Genomic DNA, 22,404 nt, shown 5'->3' with positions numbered 1-22,404 from the left:
GGGAAGAGAGAGAGAGAGAGAGAGAAAGAGCAGCGGCTCAGGCGGCGGATAGCGGCTTTGCATTTCGGCCTATTCAGTCGGTGCCCTTCATGTCGGCGGTATTGGAGCAGAGGATTGAACGGGGCACGCAGTAGTGCTTGTGCTCCCCGCCTCAGAGAGAGAGGGAGGCCATGCACATGTGCAGAGATGAAGAGGAGGATGCGAGGACGAGAGAGAGCGAGAGAGCGAGAGAGAAAGAGAGAGAGAGAGAAAGAGATGCCAAAAGCAGTCTCCTTTCAATCTTCTCCCCGTCTATAGCGCCTCTCCTCCCTCGTCCCCTGTCCACCTTCCCTAGTCCCTCCCATCTCACTGCACAGCGCATCCATCAATCGTCTCGCTCCTCCTCCTCCTCCTCCTCCTCCTCCTCCTCTTCGTTCTACTCATCTACTCATCTCTCTCTCATCGACTGTCCTCTTCCACTTTCCTCCCCATCTCCCCCCTCTACCGATTCCAGCAAGCCGGAAATATAGCCCATTGTTCTCGGCATTCCGCCAGGGCGCCCTGGAAGCTCAAAGCCAGCGACGCCAGCGACGCCAGCTGAACCCCCCCAGACCATTTCTACCAGCTATCAGCTGCCCACGCTGCGCGCTCTTGCGCAAGCAACAGGCAGCGAGCTAGTAGTAGTCTGGTCGTGGGATCGTCGCCTCTAGCAGAAATCGAGACGAGAACTCATGGTGTCCGTCACGAGTGCTTTGACTAAAGGTCGACCACGCGATACCTCGTCTCCACCTGTAGCTCCTTCGTCCCCTGCTCCGTCCATCGGCCCCCCATCGTGCTTTGCCTGTGGGCCCATGTCCATGTCCTCGTCCTCGAAACTACACAAGCCTCCCACATCGCATCTCCCAACTCCTCCTTCAACTCCCAACTCCCCCTCCCTCCCCTTCGCCACCCACTCCCGCCGCTCCACCCTCCTGCCTCGAGCGGGATCGCTGCGCCAGCGAATCTCCATTCGACCATCTCTGGCCCTAGGTGCCGGCAACGGCAGCGGCAAGAATCCTCCGTCTCAGCCAGTGTCAATCACTTTGGCAATCGATCACCCACACCTCGTTGCTCCATCTCCACTCTCTCCTCGATCTCCTCCTCTTGATCCCGCCGACTCCCGCACTTCTTCATCTTCTCTCCCTCCTCCTCCCCCTCCTCCAACAGCATTCCGCCATCGAAGCAGCGTCGCATCGCGTCCTTTCTTCAACTCGCCAGTCGAAGAAGACGTAGACCACGAAGCCGTCCGCCCGCTCAAGGGCTCTGTCCACAAGGCCGCCGCCGGGCGCATCCTCAAGGGACACCGCAAGCCACCACAGCCCCCCACCACCCCACGCCCCCTCATCGCCACCCTCATGGCCACGGTGCAGGACGCGGGCGGCGTGACCCTAGCCGAGCCGTCTACGGCCCTACCACTGATGAAGGGCCACGGCGAGCTGGCAGAGGGGTCCAAGCGTCAAAGCTCGAGCGGAAGCTCGACCGATCCTATCGACGTCCGCGAGGAGCTCAGCAAGTGTGACGACCCCTCCATGGCGTGGAGTATGCAATTCTGGGTGACCATTGCCGACCCTCTGGTACGTGTACAAGCGAACCCAAACAATCCATCAATGGCGTCGCTAACGGGACCAGACTCACGATGTCTTCTTCGCGTGTCCGGCGTCAGGTATGTGCATCGTCCCCTGTGACGATTCGAGATTGGAGAATCCTGTCGCTCACCAACCCAGGTCAGTGCAGTTGGGAACCGCCCGTCGGAGCCTTTGTGTAAGTCAAGCTGCACCGATTTTGTGCACTGCAGAACGCGTCCTGACCCTCCAGCGTGCCTCGTTCGCCCGATGGGGAGTGGTGGGAGTTGGCAGACCCATCCCGTGGCAACCAGAGCTACTATTATAGTAGGTTGACTATTGTCGGACACACGCTCCGGCACTCTCCGCCCATGCTGACTTGATAGACACTCTGACCGGCGTGACGCAGTGGAACAGGCCAGATGGTGACGCCTTTGTTATCCCGCTGGGGTTGATACAGGTGGGTAACCTTGATCGGAACCAAAGCCCTAACAAGCTCAGCGCAACGCACTCTCGTCGCGACCCCCGTCCCCTCATCGCGATTCGACCGAAAATGGCACAGTTGACTCTACATCAAGTTCCATCCAACCCGCCACCTCGTCGTCTGGACACCGCGAGCAGCTGACTCTCCCCATCGCGACCTCGACGGCGAGCTCCAGCGGCCCTTTGACGCCCATTCCAGACGACGCGCCCATGCCCGATCGGCACCTCGACCCGGCACACGATCAGCAGGGCAGCTGGTGGGGAAGGCGCCGCGGAAGACGGCTACTCAGCCGCTTGAGCAAGACCAACCTCAAGACGCCAGATCGCAGCCCATCTCTTAAGAACGGCGGTCCCTCCATTCTCCATGCAGACCACTCTCCCGCGACTTCAAACACGAATGGATTCGTGGCATCACCCCAGGGCTCCCCGTCAGTCGACGATGGCAACTTCAATGACCCTGTCAACCTCATTCTCCAGCCCGCATCCCCCACATCCGCCGCATATAATCTCGAAAACTTCTCCACCGATAACTTTGCCGACCGCTACTTTGCGAGCCGCCGCTCGGGCGTGCTGCGCCAGCGCATGTCACTGGAGCAGATTATGGAATGGCAGCGCGCGCCCATCACATCTCCACTTTTGGTGCTCTCCAGGACGTCCGTACAGGATGCGGTTACCACGTTCAAGGTCATCCAGCACGTCATGGGTGATCGCGACCGACACGTTACGGACGCTAGACCCCAACACTTCCCAGCTGCGTCGGTGCTGTCTCTTCGCTCGACAGTGCGCCCTGGCGAGGGCAACGAGTCCAAGGACGAGAAGACGATCATCCTCGAGGAGATTCGCTGGATGATCCAGTTGGGAGTCGGTAGAGTCGAGATGCGCGACGAGCTGTATTGCCAGCTCATGAAGCAGCTCACGCGTAACCCGGACAGCGACAGCACCGTTCTGGGTTTCCAGCTTTTCTGTGTGTTCGTGTCCGCGTTTGGACCGTCCAAGTCGTTTGAACCATTTGTCCGCTCCTTCTTGATAGGCAAGCTGGAACGTACCGACTTTGGCATTGGTGTCATGTCCAAGTGTAAGCTGAACCTGACCTTGAATCAGCTGACCACAGTTTGTCTTACCCGCTTGGACACCTGGTCGCAGAAGGGCGGCCGTGGGCGCGTTCTGAGCACCGCTGAGATCGAGCACGCGTCGGACGCCGCGTTCTACCCGTCGGTGTACGCGCAAACGCTCGAGACGATCATGCAGCGACAGGAGGGCGCGTATCCCGAGTTGCGTATCCCAATCATCTTGCCCTTCCTCGCAGACGGAATTCTTGCACTTGGCGGCACCGAGTCTGAAGGCATCTTCCGAGTGCCGGGCGACAACGACGTTATACTGCAATTGAAAGCGCGCATCGATCGAGGCCAGTACCAATTGAGCGGAATCACGGACCCGCATGTCGTCGCGTCGCTGTTCAAGCTGTGGCTCCGCGAGCTCGAAGACCCGCTGGTTCCGACCGCGATGTACGAAACCGCCCTCTCGGTATCCAAGAGTGTCGACCACACGATCATCTTCCTCAAAAAGTTGCCGAACCACAACCGCAGAGTGCTGTTGTTTGTGATCTCGTTCATTCAGCTCTTCCTCGATCCAGACGTCGTCGCCATCACCAAAATGACGCCGCGCAACCTGGCGCTAGTGCTCGCCCCCAACATTCTGCGCACACCGGACGAGTCGCTCTCCGCTGCATTTGCCAACTCGGGCTACGAGTGCCAGTTTGTGCTCAACCTCCTGCTGCACTTGGACCCTCCTTCGGTCGACCCCGACTATGTGCCTTCACACGGCGGAGGTGCATCTGAGCGTGTGTCTCTCGACTCGCAGCACTCTGAGCGGTCTGAGCGTTCGGAGCGTACGACGGCCTCGGGCGCATCTGGCGCGTCGGGCGAAGCGTCGGCCGACAGTGCTAATGAGGCGTCGGGCGAGCACATGAAAGAGAACCAGTCACCTGATCATTGATTGTGTAGTTTCGTCTTGGGCTGGCCTCTGAGGCAGCCAGTCACACCGCCGTACGTATAAGCTGATACGCTGGCCGGGACCCTATGTAAACTTATTGGGATGCAGCTGCTCCTTTGGCACACGGTGGGTGAGCTGACAAGCTGACAAGCTGACGAGCTGACAAGCTGACGAGTTGGCAAGCTAATGGACTGAGAGTGTACAGGCACGACGGCTCCGTTGAAGTCGTAGCTTTAGACGCACAGAGATGCTCCGCCTCGGATGGACTTGCGACGTCGATGGAGTTGGCTTGCTAGGCACATGAGCGGCGGGTTGGAGGACCCAACAACGGAGGAATTAAAGAGTCGATACCTGTGCTCTTGACCTCATGTAAGCCAGGAGTGAAGTGCAGAGGAGGTGCGGCAGCCCCACGTTGATTGCTGTAGTTGTTGTTGTTGTTGTTGTTGCCGTTGCCCTTGGAAGCCCACCAGTCAACGGTCCCGCTCGCATTCATCTCGCCACCTCGGAAGCAGGAGACAACGGTAGAACGGTACGACGGGAACACTTGCCTGCCCTGGCCCGCTGCTTTTTCCAGCCATTGCCTCTTGTCTTTTATCAAGCTTGGTCGCTTGCAGCGGCTGACGGCCTGACGGGTGGATTGAGCGGCAGAAGTCATGGGCATAGCCTTGCACCATATGTCTCTGTAGCTGTGTGAATGTCCATTTCTGTGCACTCTGAATATGCTGGAGAGGGAGCAACCTCTCCGACTATGCTGCACCCGCCCAACATGCAGTTCCATTCCGACGACGCAGTACTGGAGTAGTGAGACACTCCCGTGCAATGTAAGGCTATCACTGACGACGCCTCGTGCGGAGAATAGCAGTTGCAAGAAGGCTCCAAGGATGGGTGGGAGATGGGAGATGAGGATGGGATGGGATGGTCATGTGCCATGTGCCATGTGGCCATGTGGGGAATGGGTGGAGGGCTTGGAGGCGGAGGGTTGTCAAGGGGCGGTTGCGGTGTGCGTTTCATGTCTTGGCCGGGGGGGAGAGGAGAGAGGGGGAGGGCGCAGGGGAAGTGGCGTAGGAGTAGGGGCGTCAGGGGTGAGTGTTACATTGCGACTGGACAGGGTAAGCTTTCATCCCCAGAGGCAATTAGGTGAATAGATTGCATTTTACAACGCTGCACTAGACTAGAACTAGAGATCTACAGTAGAGAGGAGGAGAGGAGATCGAGCAGAGCGGAGCGGAGTGCGCGGAGAGAGCGGCGAGAATGGGAATGGAGAGGGAGCAACTAGCGCCCCCACTACGTAAATGACGAGAATACCCCTCTGGTTGCATGCCGACGGCCCAGCAAAGCAACACGGAATCGTGCCTTGGCCCAGTCAACCTCCTCCGCCTCCAACGCTAACGGCGACGGCAACGCCCTCCGTCCCAAGTCCCGCGCTATGCACATGCACATGACCCCAGAGTGTACTCTACGCTCATTCACATCCCAAGAACAGCAAGAACAGCGACAGAACAGCGAGCACGACTTTACTGGGACAAATCTTGACTGGACCCTCCTTTGTCGGCCACCCATCCATCTGCCCTTCTCACATTCACATCATCACTTCTCTCCATCTCCTCCTCCTCTACTCTTCTCGCTCGACAGCTGGCTGTCTCTCTCTCCCCCCCCCCCCCCCCCCCCCCACTCCCATTCATTGTTCCTCTACCACGCTCTTCCTGTCATCTTCGTGTCCATCTACACGCAACCCTTCCATCTCCGAGGCAGTCACCGACCTCCGCCCGAGTTCCATCAGCCTCCCTCCTTATCTACGGACCCCGGACCCGGAGACTCGCCCACTCCAACCTCCAGCGACGCATCCTTGTCATCTTCCACATCCCCTCGCCATCCCCACTGGCCTGCTGGCTGCCCTCTCCCCTCGCCACTGGTGACATCCATCCCTTGTACAGCGCGCCGCGCCGCGCGCACGCGTCTAAAACTGTCAGCTCCACGCTGCGCCTCCCACGCGAGATATCCATCCACCACCACTTCTTTTCACCCCATCCCCACAATCACACCATGCAGGTCTACTTGCAAGCCGGGTGAGTTGCGGCGCAAGACATGCGAGAAGCATGCTGACACGTCCGTGTTCGCTTGGCATACCCTTACTCGGACCTCACACGACCAACGTTGTTCTCGCCTGCCTCTCCTTTATCTCCTCAGCTCGCCGCTCTTGCGGTACGGCCCATGCCGCGCATGCCCCGACGACCAGGGATGGATGAGCCAGTCAGACTTTGAAGGCGACAACTCGACCATCGCGACAGGCGGTGACTCGACGCGCTCAAATGGCACAGACCCAGGGTTCGTGACTACCGCGCAGAACGCCACTGTCGGCCTCAACTTTACTGGTGAGTCTGAGCGCCGGCCAGCAGCATTGCCTCGCTCGCACGCATTAGCCAGCCGAGACGCCTCAGCGCCTGAGCCGACGCGCTTTGCTTTCTTTGCTTTTCTTCGGGGCTGACTTTGTCTTGTTCGCGTCCGAACCTCGCCCCCTGTGCCTGCAACATGCGACAAAACCACTCCATCCCTGTTACTGCCGACGCCACATCCATCGTGCACAACATTCCTTTTCTTCAACCCCCCCACGAATGAAACGCCGACCATCACATCGCGCGCCCAAATCGTCACGCTCACAGGTCTCGGTGTCGTGTTTGATGTTGCCTTTGCACCCATCGAGGGCGCGTCCGGTCCAGGTGCCGGCGCGGGCGTCGCTGGTTCCACGCCAGACTGGACGACCACTCTCCTCGTCAACGGCTCGGCACCACCGGCGTCTGCCACTCCACTGTCGGCCGGCGTGATCGGGCTGCCTCTCGCCACGCACAACTTCCAGCTCCAGCTCTCGCGCAAACAAGGCGCGGGTAACGATACCTGGGCACGGATAGACGGCATGCGTGGGACCATCGGCGGCCTCATTCAGGCCAACACTGTCAACACGACCATTGACGACACTGCTTGGGCCAACGGGTCTGTTGCCCTTAGCCCAGGCTGGAACATGCTCGAGCAGGGTAAGAGCAACTACGTCAACGAGACCCAGTACCAGCAAGAGTTGAGGAATGCGGACCGCCACTTTAACCGCTCCATCTCTTGGACAACACAACCCGACGCCAACATCGCGATAAGTTTCAGCGGAAGTGCTGTGTGGGTGTTTGGCTTGAGTGGAGGGGAAGCGGGCACATTCGAGGTGCGGCTTGACAACGTCACGCAGGGCGTGTTCGATGCTGCAGGCGGGCCACGGACGTACAATCAAACCCTATGGCACGCATCGAGTCTGACGGACGGACCACACACCGTCCAGCTCCTCAACCAGCGCGGACGACTGTCGTTTGACTATCTCGTCTCAACGAGCGGCATCAACGATGCCACCATGGGCGAGGTCGCCGAGCCTACGCTTGGTACAAAGTCTCCTCCCGCGGGCACGCCAACAACAACAGCCGTGACAAGCGCTGCGAGCGCTTCCGCCCACCGAGGCGATAACACCGCCGTCGTTGTCGGTGCATCCGTAGGCAGCGTCCTTGGCCTGCTACTCCTCACCCTCGCCGCCTTTCTCATATGGAGACGGTGCAGGCGCCGTAACAAAACGCCGAAGCACCAGTGGCAAGAAACAAAGCCCTGGTACAAGTTCGGGCGGGACAAAGGTTGGGGCTTCGTATCGTTGGTCGACGAGCCGCACAAACAGATGGCGCATGCGGGCGTCTGGAACCGTGTCTCACGTAGCGATACGTTCAAATCGACATCATCGTTTGGGTCAAGTGGCAGCCACATCCGCCAGCCGGCCCCAGCACGCACGCGGCGCTCGCTCCTGCCTCTCGCCAACAACCTGTGGGCGAAGAAGAAGAACGAGGCGGCGCACCCAATGACGGAAGTGGGGAACTCGCTCAAGCCGCCCTCGCCGGATCCGATGGCCTTCGCATTGGGCGGTAGATCGTCCCCGCTCACCCAGCTGCAGCGGGACAACGCCGACGCGGCGCAGGCGAAGGAGGCGCCCGTGGGCACGCGCGAGTGGTACGAGTGGTTCGGCTTCAGCATGTACTCGAGTCCCAGCGTAAAGTCGGGCCGCACCGGCAGCACGATGCCGCGAGCGCCTCCCGGCGCGCGCTTCAACGATCCGGCAGACGGTTCGGGCGCCGCCGCAGACGGGTACGCGCTCGGCGAAGACCGGTATGCCCCAAAACACTACAACGATCTGCCCAGCCCACATAGGCGGTGGGACTAGGCAGCAGGCTTATATTGTACACTTAGGATTTTGTATCATGTCGATAGTCATACTCTGTGTGCGGTGCGCACCCCCGCGAGATGGATTATGTCTGGTGGACGTTGCAGTTGTCTGGTGAAGTGAGATAGGGTTTGCCGTTTGGGGTTAAGGTGTCAGACAGAGTGGGGCAGGGCTGATTTTGTTCCGCTCCTGCGTCATGTTCAGAAATTCGATGGTGACTTGCGGTTCGCAACAACCACTTCACTTCACTTCATCGTCCGACGCACGACTGCACTTTCATCCTCACCTCATCTCGCCTCTTCCATCCCGTTTCCCCCCACTCGCTCCGCACCATGAGCGGCCCCGATATCGAGATGGTCGCGGACTCGATTCTCGAGTCACCCTTCGGCAGCGAGAAGGGGGACGACATCGTGCCCGCCGAACTGACGGGAGACGCGCACGACGCCCCCGGCCCCTCCTCGACCTTCCTCCCCGCCTCCGAGCCCGGCCCGGACGTTCCCCCTGCTCCACCCTCCTCGCCGCCTCTCCCACCCCTCCACGACGGCGACGACGACGACGACGAAGTCGTCGCCCGCCTGCCCGTCTACATCTCGCCCTCGCTCGGCCCGAACCTCGCCATCTTCCAGTATCCGCTGCAACACCGCTCGCTGCGTGTGCCCAACTGGGCCGCGGACCGGGGCAAGCGCATCACCTCGCGCGTCAAGGAGGGCGTGGGGCGCGTCGAGGTCGAGGTGCCCGTCGACGCGAACCCCAGCGTGTGGCGCGACGAGCGCGCGCGCGAGCTCGGCTTCGTGCCCGCCGCCGCTAATGGGCGGGAGGAGGAGGACGGGAGGGAAGGGAAGGAGAAGGACAAGAAGAAGAAGAAGGAGGTCGGGTGGGGTGACAAGATGCGGCTGCGCAGCGAGATCGTGCCCACGAAGGAGGGGACGTACTTTTCGGGCATCGTGCATGAAGGTGAGTTTGGCGAGTTTGGCCTGCGCGGAAAGCATGGCTAGGAGAGGGAGAGAGAGAGTCGCCATCCCGTCGCTCGCGCGCTCGCACACGCCCTTGCTAATACCAGGCGCACTCCACCTCCACCCCATCAACCGCATGCTCCAGTTCCGCACGTCGCTCGCCTACCTTGACGACTACGACAACAAGAACCGCCCGCGCGCCGTCGAGGAGGAGGAGAAGAAGCGCGTTGCGCAGCGCAAAGACTTGCCGAAGGGACTCGTAAGTGGGCTCTGGACGGCGGATTGCGCCCCGCTCTCCGCGCCGACCCCTACAGCCGTCACCTCGCACCAGCTGACCCAAGGACGACCTTAACAATGACGGCTCGGGATCCATCAAGGACTTCCGCAACAAAATGTGGAGCATGCAGGCGCGCGAAGACGAGGACAAGTGGGTCCCGTACGAGTGGAACGAGTGCGTCGAGAACGAGACCGTCATCGAAAGCTTGGAGAGCCTGCTCGTCCACCCCGACCGCCGGGCCATGCTAGATTGCAAGATGCGTGCGCTCGACTATCTCGACCGGCAACACCGCTGAGCGGGGACAGTGTGACTCGGCGAGATGTACGGGCTGAGGCATACGCGGGCCGATGTCGCAGATGGATGTAGACACGTAGAGGGAGAGGAGCGCCATGTACTCATAACATCGACAGACGCCATCGTCGAGAAGACAGCAAGCATCACATACGGACTATGACTTGGATCTAACTCCACTCCACTCGACTTCTCCTTGCACTGCGCGGATGGTTGGGGTATATTGCACAGGCTACGCCCCTTGGGCATTGTGTGGTTCGTGCACACAACCCCTCTACTCGATCATGCTCGCGTCCAGCCCAAGACCGTGGAGGAACATGTTGACGTTGCGAAGCTTGAGCTCGGCGCGGGCCCGGTTGGTGTGCGGGTCACGTGCGGCCTGGACAGCGTGAAGGATCTTGTCCCGCAGCGCGCCCACGAGCTCGGTCTGCCGGTCCTCCGGCGCGTTGACGGCCAGCGCGGCCGCAAAGCCCCACGCCTCGGCCTCGCGACGCTCGAGCTCAACGCCCTCAAGCTGCGACGCCGGGTCGAGGAGGTACGCGCCGGGCCCGAAGGCGGCCTTCTGCGCCACCGAGCTCGGGAACACGCCGTTCAAGTGCGGCACCATGTGGAAGAGGAAGTAGGCGAACGTCTTGTTCCAGTGGTCCACCTCCTCGGCCGTCGGTGAGTGCTCAGGCGGCGCGCGGAGGAGGCTCTGAGCGCGAGAGAGGAGCGCAGTGAACAGCGCTACACCAGGTCGCGTCGCTGCCACCTGGCCAATGTCCATGCGCTGCGAGCAGATACCCAGTAGACCCGAGATCAGGCCGAGACCGCACTGATTTATGAGAGTGTCGACGCCGGGAACAACGTATTGCAAGAAGCTGTCCGTCTCGGCCTCGCGACGCGCGCGGTCGAGCCGGTCGGCCTTCGTGAGGAGCGATGCGTCAGCGACGGGCGGGGGAGGGGCGCGCGCCACCACGTCAAGCTGCGGGTACGTAGCCACCAGAAGGGTGAGGAGGGTGAGCGACTCGTTGCTTGGCAGGTGGCGGAGGAGACGGGGAAAGAGACGCTGGCCCTTGAGCGGGTTAAGCAGGGAGATGAAGGGGTGAGGTGTGCTGACGCCGAGCGGCTCCATGACCATGAGGGTGCGCCACATCTCCTCAACCTTTGCGTTACAGGCCTGGCTCCACGCCTCGACGCGCGGCACGTCGGTGGGCGGGGGTGCGTCGCGGCGCAGCTGCTCAATGTCGAGCGCCTGGTCGTACAACTCCTCCAGCGCAAACATGACCTGCTTGCGAGTAAGGGCGGGCCGCGTCTCGGAGCTGGTGTTCAGCTGCTGCATTGGGCGGTGGCGGTCGGCCTTGGAGTTGCCAACGTTAAGTACAGGGCGCGGGGTTGCCTGCGCGCCACGGCGGGCAGGTACACGGCCCAGCGCACCTTGCAGTGCATCGTTGGACATGTTGGCCTGTCGCTTGCTGCTCGATGCGACGAGCTTGCGAACCTGCGTCGCGAGGCGCTGCATGGACGCGTTGCCCATCTTGCCGAAGCGGTTGGCGGGCCCGCCCACACCAAAGCCCATCCCCGGTGCGGCCTGCACAATGTTCGGACCCTTGGGTCCCTCTGGCCCCTGCTGCCGCTTGAGTGCTGAGAACACTTGCGCGTAGAAGTCGGAAGTGTACGGGTCGCTGGTGGCGAGCTGCGACAACTGGATACGTGTGATGAAGTCCTTGTCCGAATTGCCCATCAGATTGTTGAACTTGCTCATGCTCTCGATCTTTGCGGCAATACGAGCCTCAATGGCGGCAAGCTGCTCGGGGGTCTTGTCGCGCAGTGCGCTCGGCATCGTTGGGACGGGAGATGGGCCCATCCCCGGGGGAGGCGGCGCATGGCCCTGCTGCGCCTGACGCATATCAGGGAACATCGAGTCAAGCACGGCCTGGGGATTATAGTTCCCCTGCGGAGGCGGGGTGGGGTGCGCCGGCGGCGTGCCCATCGGCATCTGCTGGTGCTGGCTGACGTTGCGCTGGTGTCCGGGAACTGGAACGGCCGCAGTTTGAGGTTGCGGGGCCGAGACAAGCTGACGCTCGATTTCCTCGAGTGAAAACACCTGCTTCGGCTGCGAGGCGCGCTTGTCACTGACGCGCGCGGCGGCCATGCCGGCCTCGATCTCGTCGATGCTCGGAATGTGCTGTGGTGGCCGCTGGGCGCCCCATGCATTGGCCGGGGATGCGCGTGCCCATGCCGGCTCGGGCTCCTTCTTCTTGGCTTTCTGTGCCTTCTTCGGCGCGGGGCGCGATGACGACGAGTAGAAGTCGTCTTCAGTCATCGCGAAGGGGTCCGCGACAGCCTTAGGGCCAAAGTGGCTCTTGGTGGAGGCAACACGGGGCTTCGAGGGTGCCGGCGCGGCGCTAAAGTTGAAGTCGGCGGCTGCGTTAACAGCAACATAACGGAGTACGCACCTATGTCGTCGAAGTCACCAAAAGTCTCGTCATTCAGCTCGTCGCCACCCTCCAAGAGGGAAGCGTCACCTTCGCCCCACTGATAGACGGCGAGGTCTTCCTCGACACCGGCTCCGCCTAGGTTGAAAGCGTCCGTGTTGGCATGTGCGTGGAATCCCGGGCCCTTGGCCCGGGGGTCGTCTGGAAGTGCAGTGTCGAAGCCAAAGAACGACATGGTGGATAGATGGTTGAGGGGGATTGTTGATTGTCCGCGCTCATGAATGGTGACGAACGCGCACACCCACCCAGCAGTCAGAGCGGAGAGTGGCGATATTGCCGGTGTGGCATCCATCCGCCCGGTGGAGGTCAGCCACCCCTCATTAACCGCCGGCATGAGATCATCGGCGACATCCACTGCATCTTCAACATCTACAACGCACCATGCTCATTAAAACGTCGTACAAGGACGTCGAGACAACGGCAGACGGCCGCTCAGGCAAGATGCGCATCTACATCATCGAGCCTAATGTGCCCGAGTATCCCGATGCCAAGTTCCCAGGGTGTGAGTTGCCTCCTCAGACTCGTGGTCTGCGGACGGAGTGAGATCCACTCTGTTTAGCGGACTCGGATGATCCTTTACAGTGTGTAACTTACTTTAGGCGTCGTGTTCTCTGAGATCTATCAAGTCACGGGCCCCGTTGAACGCTTTGCGAGCAATATCGCCAGCGAAGGTTACGTCGTCGCGTTGCCCTCTTCCTTCCACGAGTTTGAGGGTCCCGAGCCAATCCCCTACGACAATGAGGGCACCGACCGGGGAAACAAATACAAGGTGTGCTGCTCTCACACCCGGTCTAACGGCAGATCGAGAAGACAGTGGCGGCATACGACGAGGTGGGTTTGGGCTCACTACTGGAGCTGACTACAGGACGCCACCCTCGCTGTTGACCTTCTCACGTCCATGCCCAACTGCAATGGTCGCATCGCGGCAACGGGCATGTGTCTCGGTGGACACCTGGCTTTAAGGGTGAGATTTAAGCATCGCCGTCTACAAGCTTACAGCCAGTGCGCCTTCGACCCCCGCGTTTTATCGTCGTTCTGCTACTTCGCTACCGAGTGAGCTAAGATATGCGGTTACACCGACTGACACCAGCGTCCACTCGGCCACCCTTGGCAAGGGCAAATCGGACGACACGCTCAAACGCGTTAAGAACGGAGACCTTACGGGCAAGGGCGAGGTGACCCTCGTGTTTGGCAAGCAGGTGAGCTCACTGTTCTGAATGCTGGCTGACATTAGGACACACACGTCGACAGGGCCGGAAGGACATTGATCCGCCAGACCTTTGATGATGCAGATGTTACGCTCTCTGTACGTCGCATCTCCGCGCCGAATATCCTTAGCTGACCTCAGTTTATCGAGGTCCAGGCGCAGCACGCGTTCATCCGCGACGAAAGCTCCAAGGGGAGGTGGGACGCAGCCCTTTCACGGTCACTTTTCGCGATGATGATCGAGAGCTTCAACCGCTGCGTCGCGCGCGACCTCGGTCGTCGAGCGGGCGGAAAGGGTGCCATTGAGCACGTGTGCTAGCAATCGTATGTCATCTCAATGCTTCTACAACCATCTAAAAGTCCTTCTCCATGAGCGAGAGGCAGCTCTCCATGACGTCGACGGCGTGGTCGCACTGCTCGGGCGTGACGATCAGGGAGGGGATGCAGCGCACGGCATCAGAGCCAGCGGTAAGCAGAAGGACGCCACGCTCACGCGCGAGACGAACGAGCTCAGCGGGCGCCTTCTCGTTCTTGAATGGGATGCCGCGGATGAGCCCGCGGCCACGGCTCTCATCCTTGAGCAAGCTGAGGAACATGCCGGGGAGCGCCTTGAGGCGGGCATCGAGGTGGGCGGCAGTCTTCTTGAGCGACTCAGCAAAGGCGGGCGCGCTCAGACGCTGGAGGACGTGCACCCCCAGGGCGCAAGCGAGTGGCTGACCACCAAACGTAGTGCCGTGGTGCCCGACGCCAATAACCTCGGCGACGGGGTCACGCACAAGGATTGCACCGATAGGGAAACCGTTAGCGAGCGGCTTCGCCATGGTCACAATGTCCGGGTGCGCCTCCTTGGGCAGGGCGCTGTGCGCCCACATGTCGCCGGTGCGGAAGAGGCCGCACTGAATCTCATCGTAGATAAGAACAGCGCCGACGTCGCGGCAGCGCTTAGCGAGAGCGCTGAGGAACTCGGGCGTGGCTGTGCCGATGCCGCCCTCGCCCTGGATCGGCTCGACGATGACGCCGCATACGCTCTCGTCCACGAGGGCCGCAAGCGTAGCAGGGTCCGCGTCGTTGTACTTGCCCACGCGGATGTCGGGGACGAGAGGAGCAAACGGCGTCTGGTACTTGGGGTTGGTGGTGACGCTGAGCGCGCCCATCGAGCGGCCGTGGAAGCCGTTGTTGAAGCATACGATGCCCGTCTTCTTCTCGCCGCCCACATCCTTGCCGTACTTGCGCGCAAACTTGAGGGCGCCCTCGTTCGCCTCAGTGCCCGAGTTGGAGAAGAAGACCTTGGCGCCCGTCGTGTCGTCCAGGCCAAGACCGCCCGCCTTGCGCGTGTTCTCTACCAGCGTCTTGGCGAGCTCGCCCGCGTGCTCGTTCCAGTAGATGTTTGAGACGTGCTGCAGCTTGCCCGCCTGCTCCGCCATGACCTTGTTCAGCTGGGCGTCGGCGTGGCCCAATGCCGTCACGGCAATACCGGCGCTGAAGTCGAGGTACTCGCGCCCCGCCGAGTCGGTAAGCGTGCACCCCTTGCCGTGCGTGAAGAGGATTGGAGGGCGCGCGTAAGTGTTCAGCAGGTAGTTCTGCTGTTCCTTGATCATGGCCTTGGTGGGCTCGGGCGTCGCATTGTCGGGGTGCGTAGCCGATGTGTACGAGGTGTTGGGCTGATATTAGCGCCGGCAGCAGCAAACGCAGCGGGTGAGAAAGCGGACTGGCACCATGGGAGCGGGCAAGATCCGTGACAAGCCTGTAGCCGTCGCGCCGGCAGGCCGATATGTAGCCAAAGCATACGAGGAGGAGCACCGTCCAGCCCTCGCTCTCAGCCCACACTCCTACACTCAGTGGAACTTTACGCACCTTGGCAGCGGTGGCGTACGCGCGCGCCGCGCGGGCGGGCACGCGAAGGCGAAGGGTCGTGCGGGTGAGAGACATGGCGGAAAGAGGGGAGACAAAAGCCAGGCGGTGCGGTTTTATGTCTCTGTTTTGAGAATCGAGTCGAGATAAGGATTCTGCGGCTTTTGATTAACTCGACGCTTGATCTTCGAGTCGGTGGGAGTCGAGGCCGAACCGGATGAAGCCGAGAGCAGCCACGTGGCCTTTCCGCGGCGGGATCTGATTGATCTGAGGTTTAGTCTCAATCTTCCGCGGATTTGAGATGAGGCGAGCAGGGCTGGTGATGGCGAAAAATACGATGAAGATGGTTGTGAGAGGCGTCGTCGCACGCTCATCACGCCCGGCTCACTGGTCAGACCTTCTGCAAATATCATGCGTCGCCTCTCCGCACGCTGATCCGATTTAGGTAGATGTCACAACAAATACAGATACCCCAAAGATGCCTACAATACTACCTCGGAAGCTCACAGCGTTGAGAGTGGCCTCCGGATGCTCGTCGTCGTCGTCGCCAGTGGTCAACAATGCTCTACGAAAATGGTATATGCCTTGTCGTGGTGAGGTCCGCTCGAGGGTACAGCGTTGAGAGTACCCTCTGGACGAGCCTCATGCAATTAGTGGATGCCATTAGGAGCGCCGTTGGTGTTGAGACCAGAGCTGCCCTTGGACTTGGTGTTGTACGCGTCGTTCAGATCGCGGCCGATGATGCTGCGGATCGTGTTGTGCAGCTCGCTCGACTCCTCCTCGCTCTCGAGGAACCACGGCTTCGACATGTAGTTGCGCACGCCGTCCGGGAGCATGACAACGACGTTGGCCTCGGGGTCCTCGGCGATCTTGCGGCCAGCCTCCGACCGCAGCCACTTAAGAGTGGACGCCAGCGCCGTGCCAGACGACCCGCCGACACAGAGACCCTCCTCCTTGATCAGACGCTTGGTGGCTGCGAATGCCTCCTTGTCGTTGGACTTAATCCAGGCGTCGATCAGCTCGGGCGCGCGGTCCAGAACGTCCGGGAAGAAGTCGTACCCGATTCCTTCGACCTGGTACTGTCCGACATCACCACCGCCCAGGATGGAGCCCTCGGGGTCCGCCGCAAGGATGAAGGCCTTGTGCCCATCCGCCTTCTCCTTCTCAGCATCGCGGATAGCGCGCGCAAGTCCTGAGATGGTGCCACCCGTGCCGGCACCTGCGACAAGAAGCGCAATGTCCTTGCGAGGCAGGTCAGAGGTCTCGAGGGCGTACTATGGCGTCAGCATTCGCGTCCGATCTCTTCAAGGTGGCACCCCTGCGGGCGAACTTGGCTCCTGTTCGCCACCGGTGCCACCGTAGGAAGCACTCACAGCAATCTCGCCGTACGTGGAGAAGTAGTGAGCGAGAGGGTTCTGGGGGTTCGAGTACTGGTCGAGGATGACGCCGCCAGGAATCTTGTCGCGGAGGGTTTCAGCGACGCCGATGAGCGACTCGGGCGCGTCGTGCGCCGCCTCGGTAGGCGTGCGGACGACCTCAGCACCGAGAGCCTTGAGGAGCACCTCCTTCTCGAGCGACATCTTGGCGGGAAGCGTGATGATGCACTTGTAGCCCTTGATCGCGCATGCGAGGGCGAGGCCGATACCCGTGTTGCCGCCTACGGTCAGTGCTTGCCACCCGAAGCTGAGGCTGTGCTTACTCGTGGGCTCAATCACGACGCTCTGACCCGGGATAAGCACGCCTGTCTTCTCGGCGTGCTCGACCATGCGCTGAGAAATTAGCGACCCGCCCCTTGGTGTAATGCCAAGCCTCAGAAAATCCTGGGCCGGAAATTCTGCCCACCTTTGCGATGCGATCCTTGACACTTCCGCCAACAGAAAAGAACTCTGCCTTGCCAACTGGGACGTTAGCGCTTGCATAGAAGCGTTCCCCGAAGGGTGGGGCGCGATATAATGCGCCATCGTAGGCGCGTCGTGGGACTTACGGAGGTTGCACTTGAGCCCCTCGTTTTTAGCGATGCGGTCGAGGCGGACGAGGGGCGTGTTGCCGACCGCGTCAAGCGCCGAGTTGAGGACGCCCGACCAGTGGCTGGGGGAGTTGGGGGTGGACATGTTAGAGGAGGGAGTGGGTGAGTGTTGAACTGGAAGAGAGAGAAAGACAACAAAATGCGAGAGGGCGGAGGGAGGGTCTGCGAGGGCGGGAGTTGCGAGGATGAGGCGTGCGGCGGCCGGGGGAGCGGCGGAATGGGTGACTGGATAAACCTTGCTTGTCATCAAAAGCTTCGGCTGTCTCCGCGCAGGTCCCGCGCACCTCGTGCCTGCCATGCTCCGTCCGTACTCCGGCAAGCGAATCACGTGTTATCAGCGTGGTACCTTCGTGGATGTCGCGTGAGACTCGCGTGCATCGGAATCAGAAAGATCAACCCTGAATCCCACCTCGCGCCCTGTGATGAGTGTGTTTTGATCAGACGCGACTGGCCTCCCCAGCCTCCATCCCGCATCGAGCCCCCCACCACAGAGTGCGATCAACACGCGCATTCTCCCACATCCACAGCATCCTCTAAATCATGCCAGAAGACGACGGCAACACTTTCGCCACTTCCGAGACTGGGGAGAGAGGCACTTCTGTCCTGTTCTCAGAGCAGATCAGAGCAGATCTCGACGGCGGCTCATCCGCTCACAACACAGTCACAGCACCCTCTGCCCCCAGCACCAAACTGGACAGCAGAGCCGCCAGCCCCTTTTCGACATTATCTCAAGACACGGGCAGGCTAGCGGGGCCGGCAGGAATGGAGCCCTCAAACCGGGTAACGGCAGACGCGTTCGAGGAGGAGGAGGACACGGTTCAGGAACCTCCAGAAGACGACGTCGACATGAATATGTGGCTCGAGAGTGCCGAGGAAGGGGACAATCCGATTGAGGTGGGCCCATCGTCGCTGAGGTCACAGCGTGGATCAGACGAGGAGACGTCACCAGAAATGGCGGTAGCATCGAGCGATGGAGAGTACGAAGACGACCCGGAAAGCTATCACTCTGGCGACTCGGAGGAATACCAAATGGACCATCGTCCATGGCTCGAGAGGACCGCCGTCAAGCGCGACATTCAAGACCTCTATACCGTTAAAGGTCTATACAACCCCTCTCTTGGGCTCTACCGCTATCGTGTCGTGGACCGCCTAGGTGAAGGCACCTTCTCGTCCGTCTACCTCGCCTACGACAGCCTGCACAATCTGCACAACAACGTATACTGGTTGCCCGAGGAAACCAAAAGTCCCGTGGGCAATCTTTGCGTGGAGACGGGGCACCAAGTCGCACTCAAGAAGATTCTCGTGACGAGCTCGCCAGAACGTGTGGAGAACGAGCTGTCGATCTTGGAGAACTTGCGTGGATGCCGAAATGTCTCGCCGCTGGTAACGGCGTTTCGAGATGACGACCAGGTTATCATCGTCCTTCCCTTCCACGCCTGTGACGACTTCCGCTACTTCTACCGCCTCATGGACCCACCAAAGATTCGCGCATACATGACGTGCTTACTGCGCGCGCTCAAAGATATCCATGCGCGAGGGATCATTCACCGCGACGTGAAGCCGGCAAACTTTCTGTTCGACTATGAAAGCGGCCACGGGGTGCTCGTCGACTTTGGTCTCGCGGAGCGATATCAATCTCCAAGAGAAGCGACGTGTCAGCACGAGCCAGCAACACGTTCACACCTCCACGGCCAACGGTGCCGGACGGACGACACGCTGACTGTCGAGCAGGCTGTGTACGACGCGCGCAAGCGCTCCAGAGCGGGCGAGGGCAAGGTCGGGTTCCGGCAAGAGGATGCTAGGCCGGCGGTTAAAACGAATCGAGCCGGTACCCGTGGGTTCCGTGCCCCGGAGGTCTTGTTCAAATGCCCAGACCAAACCGTCGCGATCGACGTGTGGTCGGCCGGCGTCATTCTCCTCTCCATTCTCTCCCACAAGTTCCCCGTGTTCAACTCGAGCGACGATGTCGAGGCGCTCATGGAAATCGCGGCGCTGTTCGGGCGCAACTCGATGCAGCGCTGCGCTATGCTACACAGTGAGCCCGGGTCGCGACTTGGCCCCGACCCTCAGCCCTGCGCTTACCTCAGATCGCACGTTCATATCCAACGTCCCGACGCTGGACGAGCCGCCAGAATCGCTTGCGTCCCTCATTCTTCGTCTCAATCCACACCTGTACACGCCACACCAACCTGATCCGACTCCGGAGGAGGCGTTGGAGCACATACTCGCGGTTGACTGCGCGCTCGACCTCTGCGCTAAGCTGCTGCATGTGGACAGCACACGGCGCATTACAGCCGCGCAGGCGCTCCGGCACCGCTTTCTCGGTAATGCGGAGGACGATGGGCCGGACGAGCAACTGGACCCGACAGAGGGCAAATGCGGCTTGCTCCACCGATGGGTTGATGGCCAACGTGGGTGATTATTGTTGGCCACGCTGATAGCAGACCAGGCGCGATTTGGCAACATGTGGAGCGACATGCAGTTCGGTCAGGGCTATCCACCAGCGTACGATGCGCTATGCCCGGAGCACGAACACTGGCAGGAACGCTCAGGTATCAACCCGCTCGGCGCGGCGTGGGGAGCAACCGAAGACGAAGAGTACTACCGCCACGCAGGCTTTCACGTGGACGAGGAGTATGAGGGGTGGGACGACATGGGCGCCAGGGATGAGAAGGAGGGCAGAGAGCGCGCGTGATATCGCAGTTGAGGTCGGTCGGCAGCCGGCAGTTCAAAGTGTACAGTAGAGGTGCGTGTCGTGGGTTACAGTGGCTACGCAGCAGCGGCTACGAATCAAGTGTATCATCATGCATTACAATCAAGCATTCGCTGGCCGTGTGTCCGCTCGGCTGCCGTAGCGGCAAAAGGCGATTTTGTGCAATTGAACTCTTTCGCACGTTTCAGATCACTTCTGTCTGGCTCCTCTCCACTGAAGCGGCGGTATGTGGCGCAGACGAGACAGCGGGCGTTGCCACACTCAACGTCGCCCTGTTGCACCTCTCTTCATTGGAAGAGGACGTCCAGACGTGCCGCCCGTGCCCGAGTCTTTTCGTGGCACAGTTGTGCACTCTCAATACCCCGGTGAGTCGAGCCGCATCACACCATCACGCGGCTCGTGGCGCCATCTCACTGATAGTGGTGCAGGCCACAGCATGGCGCCCGCCGCCCACTCGGGCGCGGGCTGTTGATGCCGCGACGCTAATCATTGCCATCCCGTCTACTTTGCAATGTAAAGCTATAACTGGCGACGCGTCGTGGCACATGTAATGTTCTACGCCAACTGTTTCAACGCCAGAAGGTGTGTGCGGGTAGGTGGGGTAGGTGGGGTAGTGGGTGGCGGCGCCCGCCGCAGGCACACCTTGGGCACATGTGCATGAGTCCTTGTACTCCCGCGTGGGGCCATGTGGGGCCTAAGCGGACGCCTCACAGAATCTGGAGTAGATGTTGGGGCGGTGAACCACTACCGTCTACAGGGGGGGGGGGGGGGGGGGGCATGAGACGCGCCTGCCCATGTCTGTTGTCCTGAGTCGGTTCGCGGAGCAACCATGATGCGGCAACCCCCGCCTCACTAACCGCCACATCTATGGTTGTTGTCTTGATCTTCCGCGTGGCGCGCTAACCCGGGAGGTGATCGTACTGCCCTTAGATTTTTCTCCCCACTTCGCTATGGACGAAGCTTGCGGCATGGTGGCGCATTGGGATGGAAGCGAAGACTGCTCCATCGAGGTAGTCGTACGCGTTACTGCTTCGATTTTTCTGTTCATCTCTTCGGATTTCCGTGGCCACGCCCGTCATCTCGTCATCTCCCGTGTGGCGCACTCTTGCTTTGACCGTCTGGACACGGGGCACTGTGGCACGAAGCTGTTACAAGCTCAACGCGCTCAACACAACATTCCACCCAAGGATCCACCGAGCCCGCCTATCTTAATGAGCGGTTATTGTTTTGGATGATCCGCGCTTCAGATGGTAGAGCTGTCAATGCTTTGGACGTGTTATCAGGCTTTTCCTCCTCGTGTGTGTGGCGCGTGTGACACGCCACATGCCGAAACGCAGCGGGAGCGAGGCTTTCAGTTGTCTCGTAATGCATTCTAGCGGGCTACATGTGGACACTCATTAATAGAAGCCCTGCAACCTCGTGCAAAGAAGCTATGCAAAGTCACCGTATCTTCCGCCACTTCGAAATACAAATAGTAGAAATCGAAAAACACGTCCCGTCACCTGATCGCTTGGATACCCCGCCCTTCTTTCCGTTGACAAGAACGCTCCACTCGTTAAGCTTCCCTCTCCTGTTTACTGATTTACGCTGAATTTTGCGGATGAGAGGAGATCTGATCTCTTGAAGATCTCCTTTTATCTTCGAGAGATCTCCTCTTTCCTAGACCAGTTCGGGCGACCACATATGGCCGTCCGCAGTGTTCGTTCAATACCTGGGTTGCGCGTTATGCTCGGAAAAATGGGTTGCTGCAGCTGAGGGAGCTGGAACAATGTCTCAGTTGGCGCTTGGTGCAGCGACGGGGAGCTGCAGAAATGTCTCGGCTGACGGGAAACATGGTAAGACCGAATGAATTGCCAGTTACGCCGAGCTATGGAAAGATTGTGACCTCGACATGTGGCGGTCAGCTGATGTCGGGCGTTTTCCTGGTCTGAGCGGACGCCGGGTGAAAGGGTTGGTGACGTGTGCGGCAGAACCACGACAACGGCGAGTCAAAGCTTCACCAAGTCCGTCTACTATCTGGCGTAGCTTGTCTATATAGAAGCGCACAAAGTGCTTCTCCTTGCTCAACGGCGCGTCGAGTTCACCATCTCTGTGATCTTCAACAAATGTTGCCCAGAGCTCGGTCATCGGAATCTGATGCCAAAATCTGCTGTGGAAGAGACAACCTTTCCGGCAACCCAGCGCTCCGGAGTCGCTGATCCGACTGGGACGGGGCTTACTCGCTCCGTGATCGGAGACTTATGGGCTATGAGGCATTATAGTATGGGAAAGTCTGGGTATGCCAAGAACCGGGCCATGCGCCGTCACCGCTCCGCCAT

The 22,404-nt window shown here is 60.2% G+C and overlaps 8 protein-coding genes across 8 annotated transcripts; 5 read left to right on the top strand and 3 right to left on the bottom strand.

Annotated features, from left to right (window-relative positions):
* Positions 1-1,436: 1,436 nt before the first annotated feature.
* On the top strand, positions 1,437-4,058 carry COLE_01934 (uncharacterized protein; the record flags this gene model as incomplete). Its single annotated transcript, XM_018420569.1, has 7 exons — positions 1,437-1,592; positions 1,648-1,681; positions 1,743-1,779; positions 1,834-1,907; positions 1,967-2,040; positions 2,082-3,138; positions 3,175-4,058. The coding sequence occupies 7 exons, from the start codon at positions 1,437-1,439 to the stop codon at positions 4,056-4,058; spliced, it is 2,316 nt and encodes a 771-aa protein (XP_018275252.1).
* A 2,908-nt stretch (positions 4,059-6,966) lies between these two features.
* Positions 6,967-8,292, top strand: COLE_01933 (uncharacterized protein; the record flags this gene model as incomplete). The annotated part of the gene is made up of 1 exon (XM_018420570.2): positions 6,967-8,292. The coding sequence occupies one exon, from the start codon at positions 6,967-6,969 to the stop codon at positions 8,290-8,292; it is 1,326 nt and encodes a 441-aa protein (XP_018275251.2).
* A 332-nt stretch (positions 8,293-8,624) lies between these two features.
* COLE_01932 (uncharacterized protein) lies at positions 8,625-9,817 on the top strand (the record flags this gene model as incomplete). The annotated part of the gene is made up of 3 exons (XM_018419618.2): positions 8,625-9,246; positions 9,353-9,504; positions 9,587-9,817. The coding sequence occupies 3 exons, from the start codon at positions 8,625-8,627 to the stop codon at positions 9,815-9,817; spliced, it is 1,005 nt and encodes a 334-aa protein (XP_018275250.1).
* Positions 9,818-10,087: 270 nt separating this feature from the next.
* COLE_01931 (uncharacterized protein) lies at positions 10,088-12,465 on the bottom strand (the record flags this gene model as incomplete). The annotated part of the gene is made up of 2 exons (XM_018426113.2): positions 10,088-12,219; positions 12,252-12,465. 2 exons carry the CDS (start codon positions 12,463-12,465, stop codon positions 10,088-10,090), a joined length of 2,346 nt encoding a protein of 781 aa, XP_018275249.1.
* A 206-nt stretch (positions 12,466-12,671) lies between these two features.
* Positions 12,672-13,815, top strand: COLE_01930 (uncharacterized protein; the record flags this gene model as incomplete). The annotated part of the gene is made up of 8 exons (XM_018427041.2): positions 12,672-12,792; positions 12,890-13,059; positions 13,092-13,121; positions 13,156-13,254; positions 13,294-13,343; positions 13,381-13,489; positions 13,525-13,596; positions 13,639-13,815. The coding sequence occupies 8 exons, from the start codon at positions 12,672-12,674 to the stop codon at positions 13,813-13,815; spliced, it is 828 nt and encodes a 275-aa protein (XP_018275248.1).
* A 34-nt stretch (positions 13,816-13,849) lies between these two features.
* COLE_01929 (uncharacterized protein) lies at positions 13,850-15,094 on the bottom strand (the record flags this gene model as incomplete). The annotated part of the gene is made up of 1 exon (XM_018424549.2): positions 13,850-15,094. One exon carries the CDS (start codon positions 15,092-15,094, stop codon positions 13,850-13,852), a length of 1,245 nt encoding a protein of 414 aa, XP_018275247.1.
* Positions 15,095-15,997: 903 nt separating this feature from the next.
* Positions 15,998-17,458, bottom strand: COLE_01928 (uncharacterized protein; the record flags this gene model as incomplete). The annotated part of the gene is made up of 5 exons (XM_018427040.2): positions 15,998-16,621; positions 16,721-17,004; positions 17,047-17,116; positions 17,190-17,245; positions 17,332-17,458. The coding sequence occupies 5 exons, from the start codon at positions 17,456-17,458 to the stop codon at positions 15,998-16,000; spliced, it is 1,161 nt and encodes a 386-aa protein (XP_018275246.1).
* An 866-nt stretch (positions 17,459-18,324) lies between these two features.
* Positions 18,325-19,792, top strand: COLE_01927 (uncharacterized protein; the record flags this gene model as incomplete). Its single annotated transcript, XM_018420571.1, has 2 exons — positions 18,325-19,408; positions 19,461-19,792. The coding sequence occupies 2 exons, from the start codon at positions 18,325-18,327 to the stop codon at positions 19,790-19,792; spliced, it is 1,416 nt and encodes a 471-aa protein (XP_018275245.1).
* Positions 19,793-22,404: the final 2,612 nt, after the last annotated feature.

The sequence above is a fragment of the Cutaneotrichosporon oleaginosum genome (assembly GCF_008065305.1).
Source record: "Cutaneotrichosporon oleaginosum strain ATCC 20508 chromosome Unknown ATCC20508_contig02, whole genome shotgun sequence".
Classification (NCBI taxonomy): Eukaryota; Fungi; Basidiomycota; class Tremellomycetes; order Trichosporonales; family Trichosporonaceae; genus Cutaneotrichosporon; species Cutaneotrichosporon oleaginosum.
Note: the sequence above shows the minus strand (reverse complement) of the source record. Positions and strands in the feature narration are given on the sequence as shown.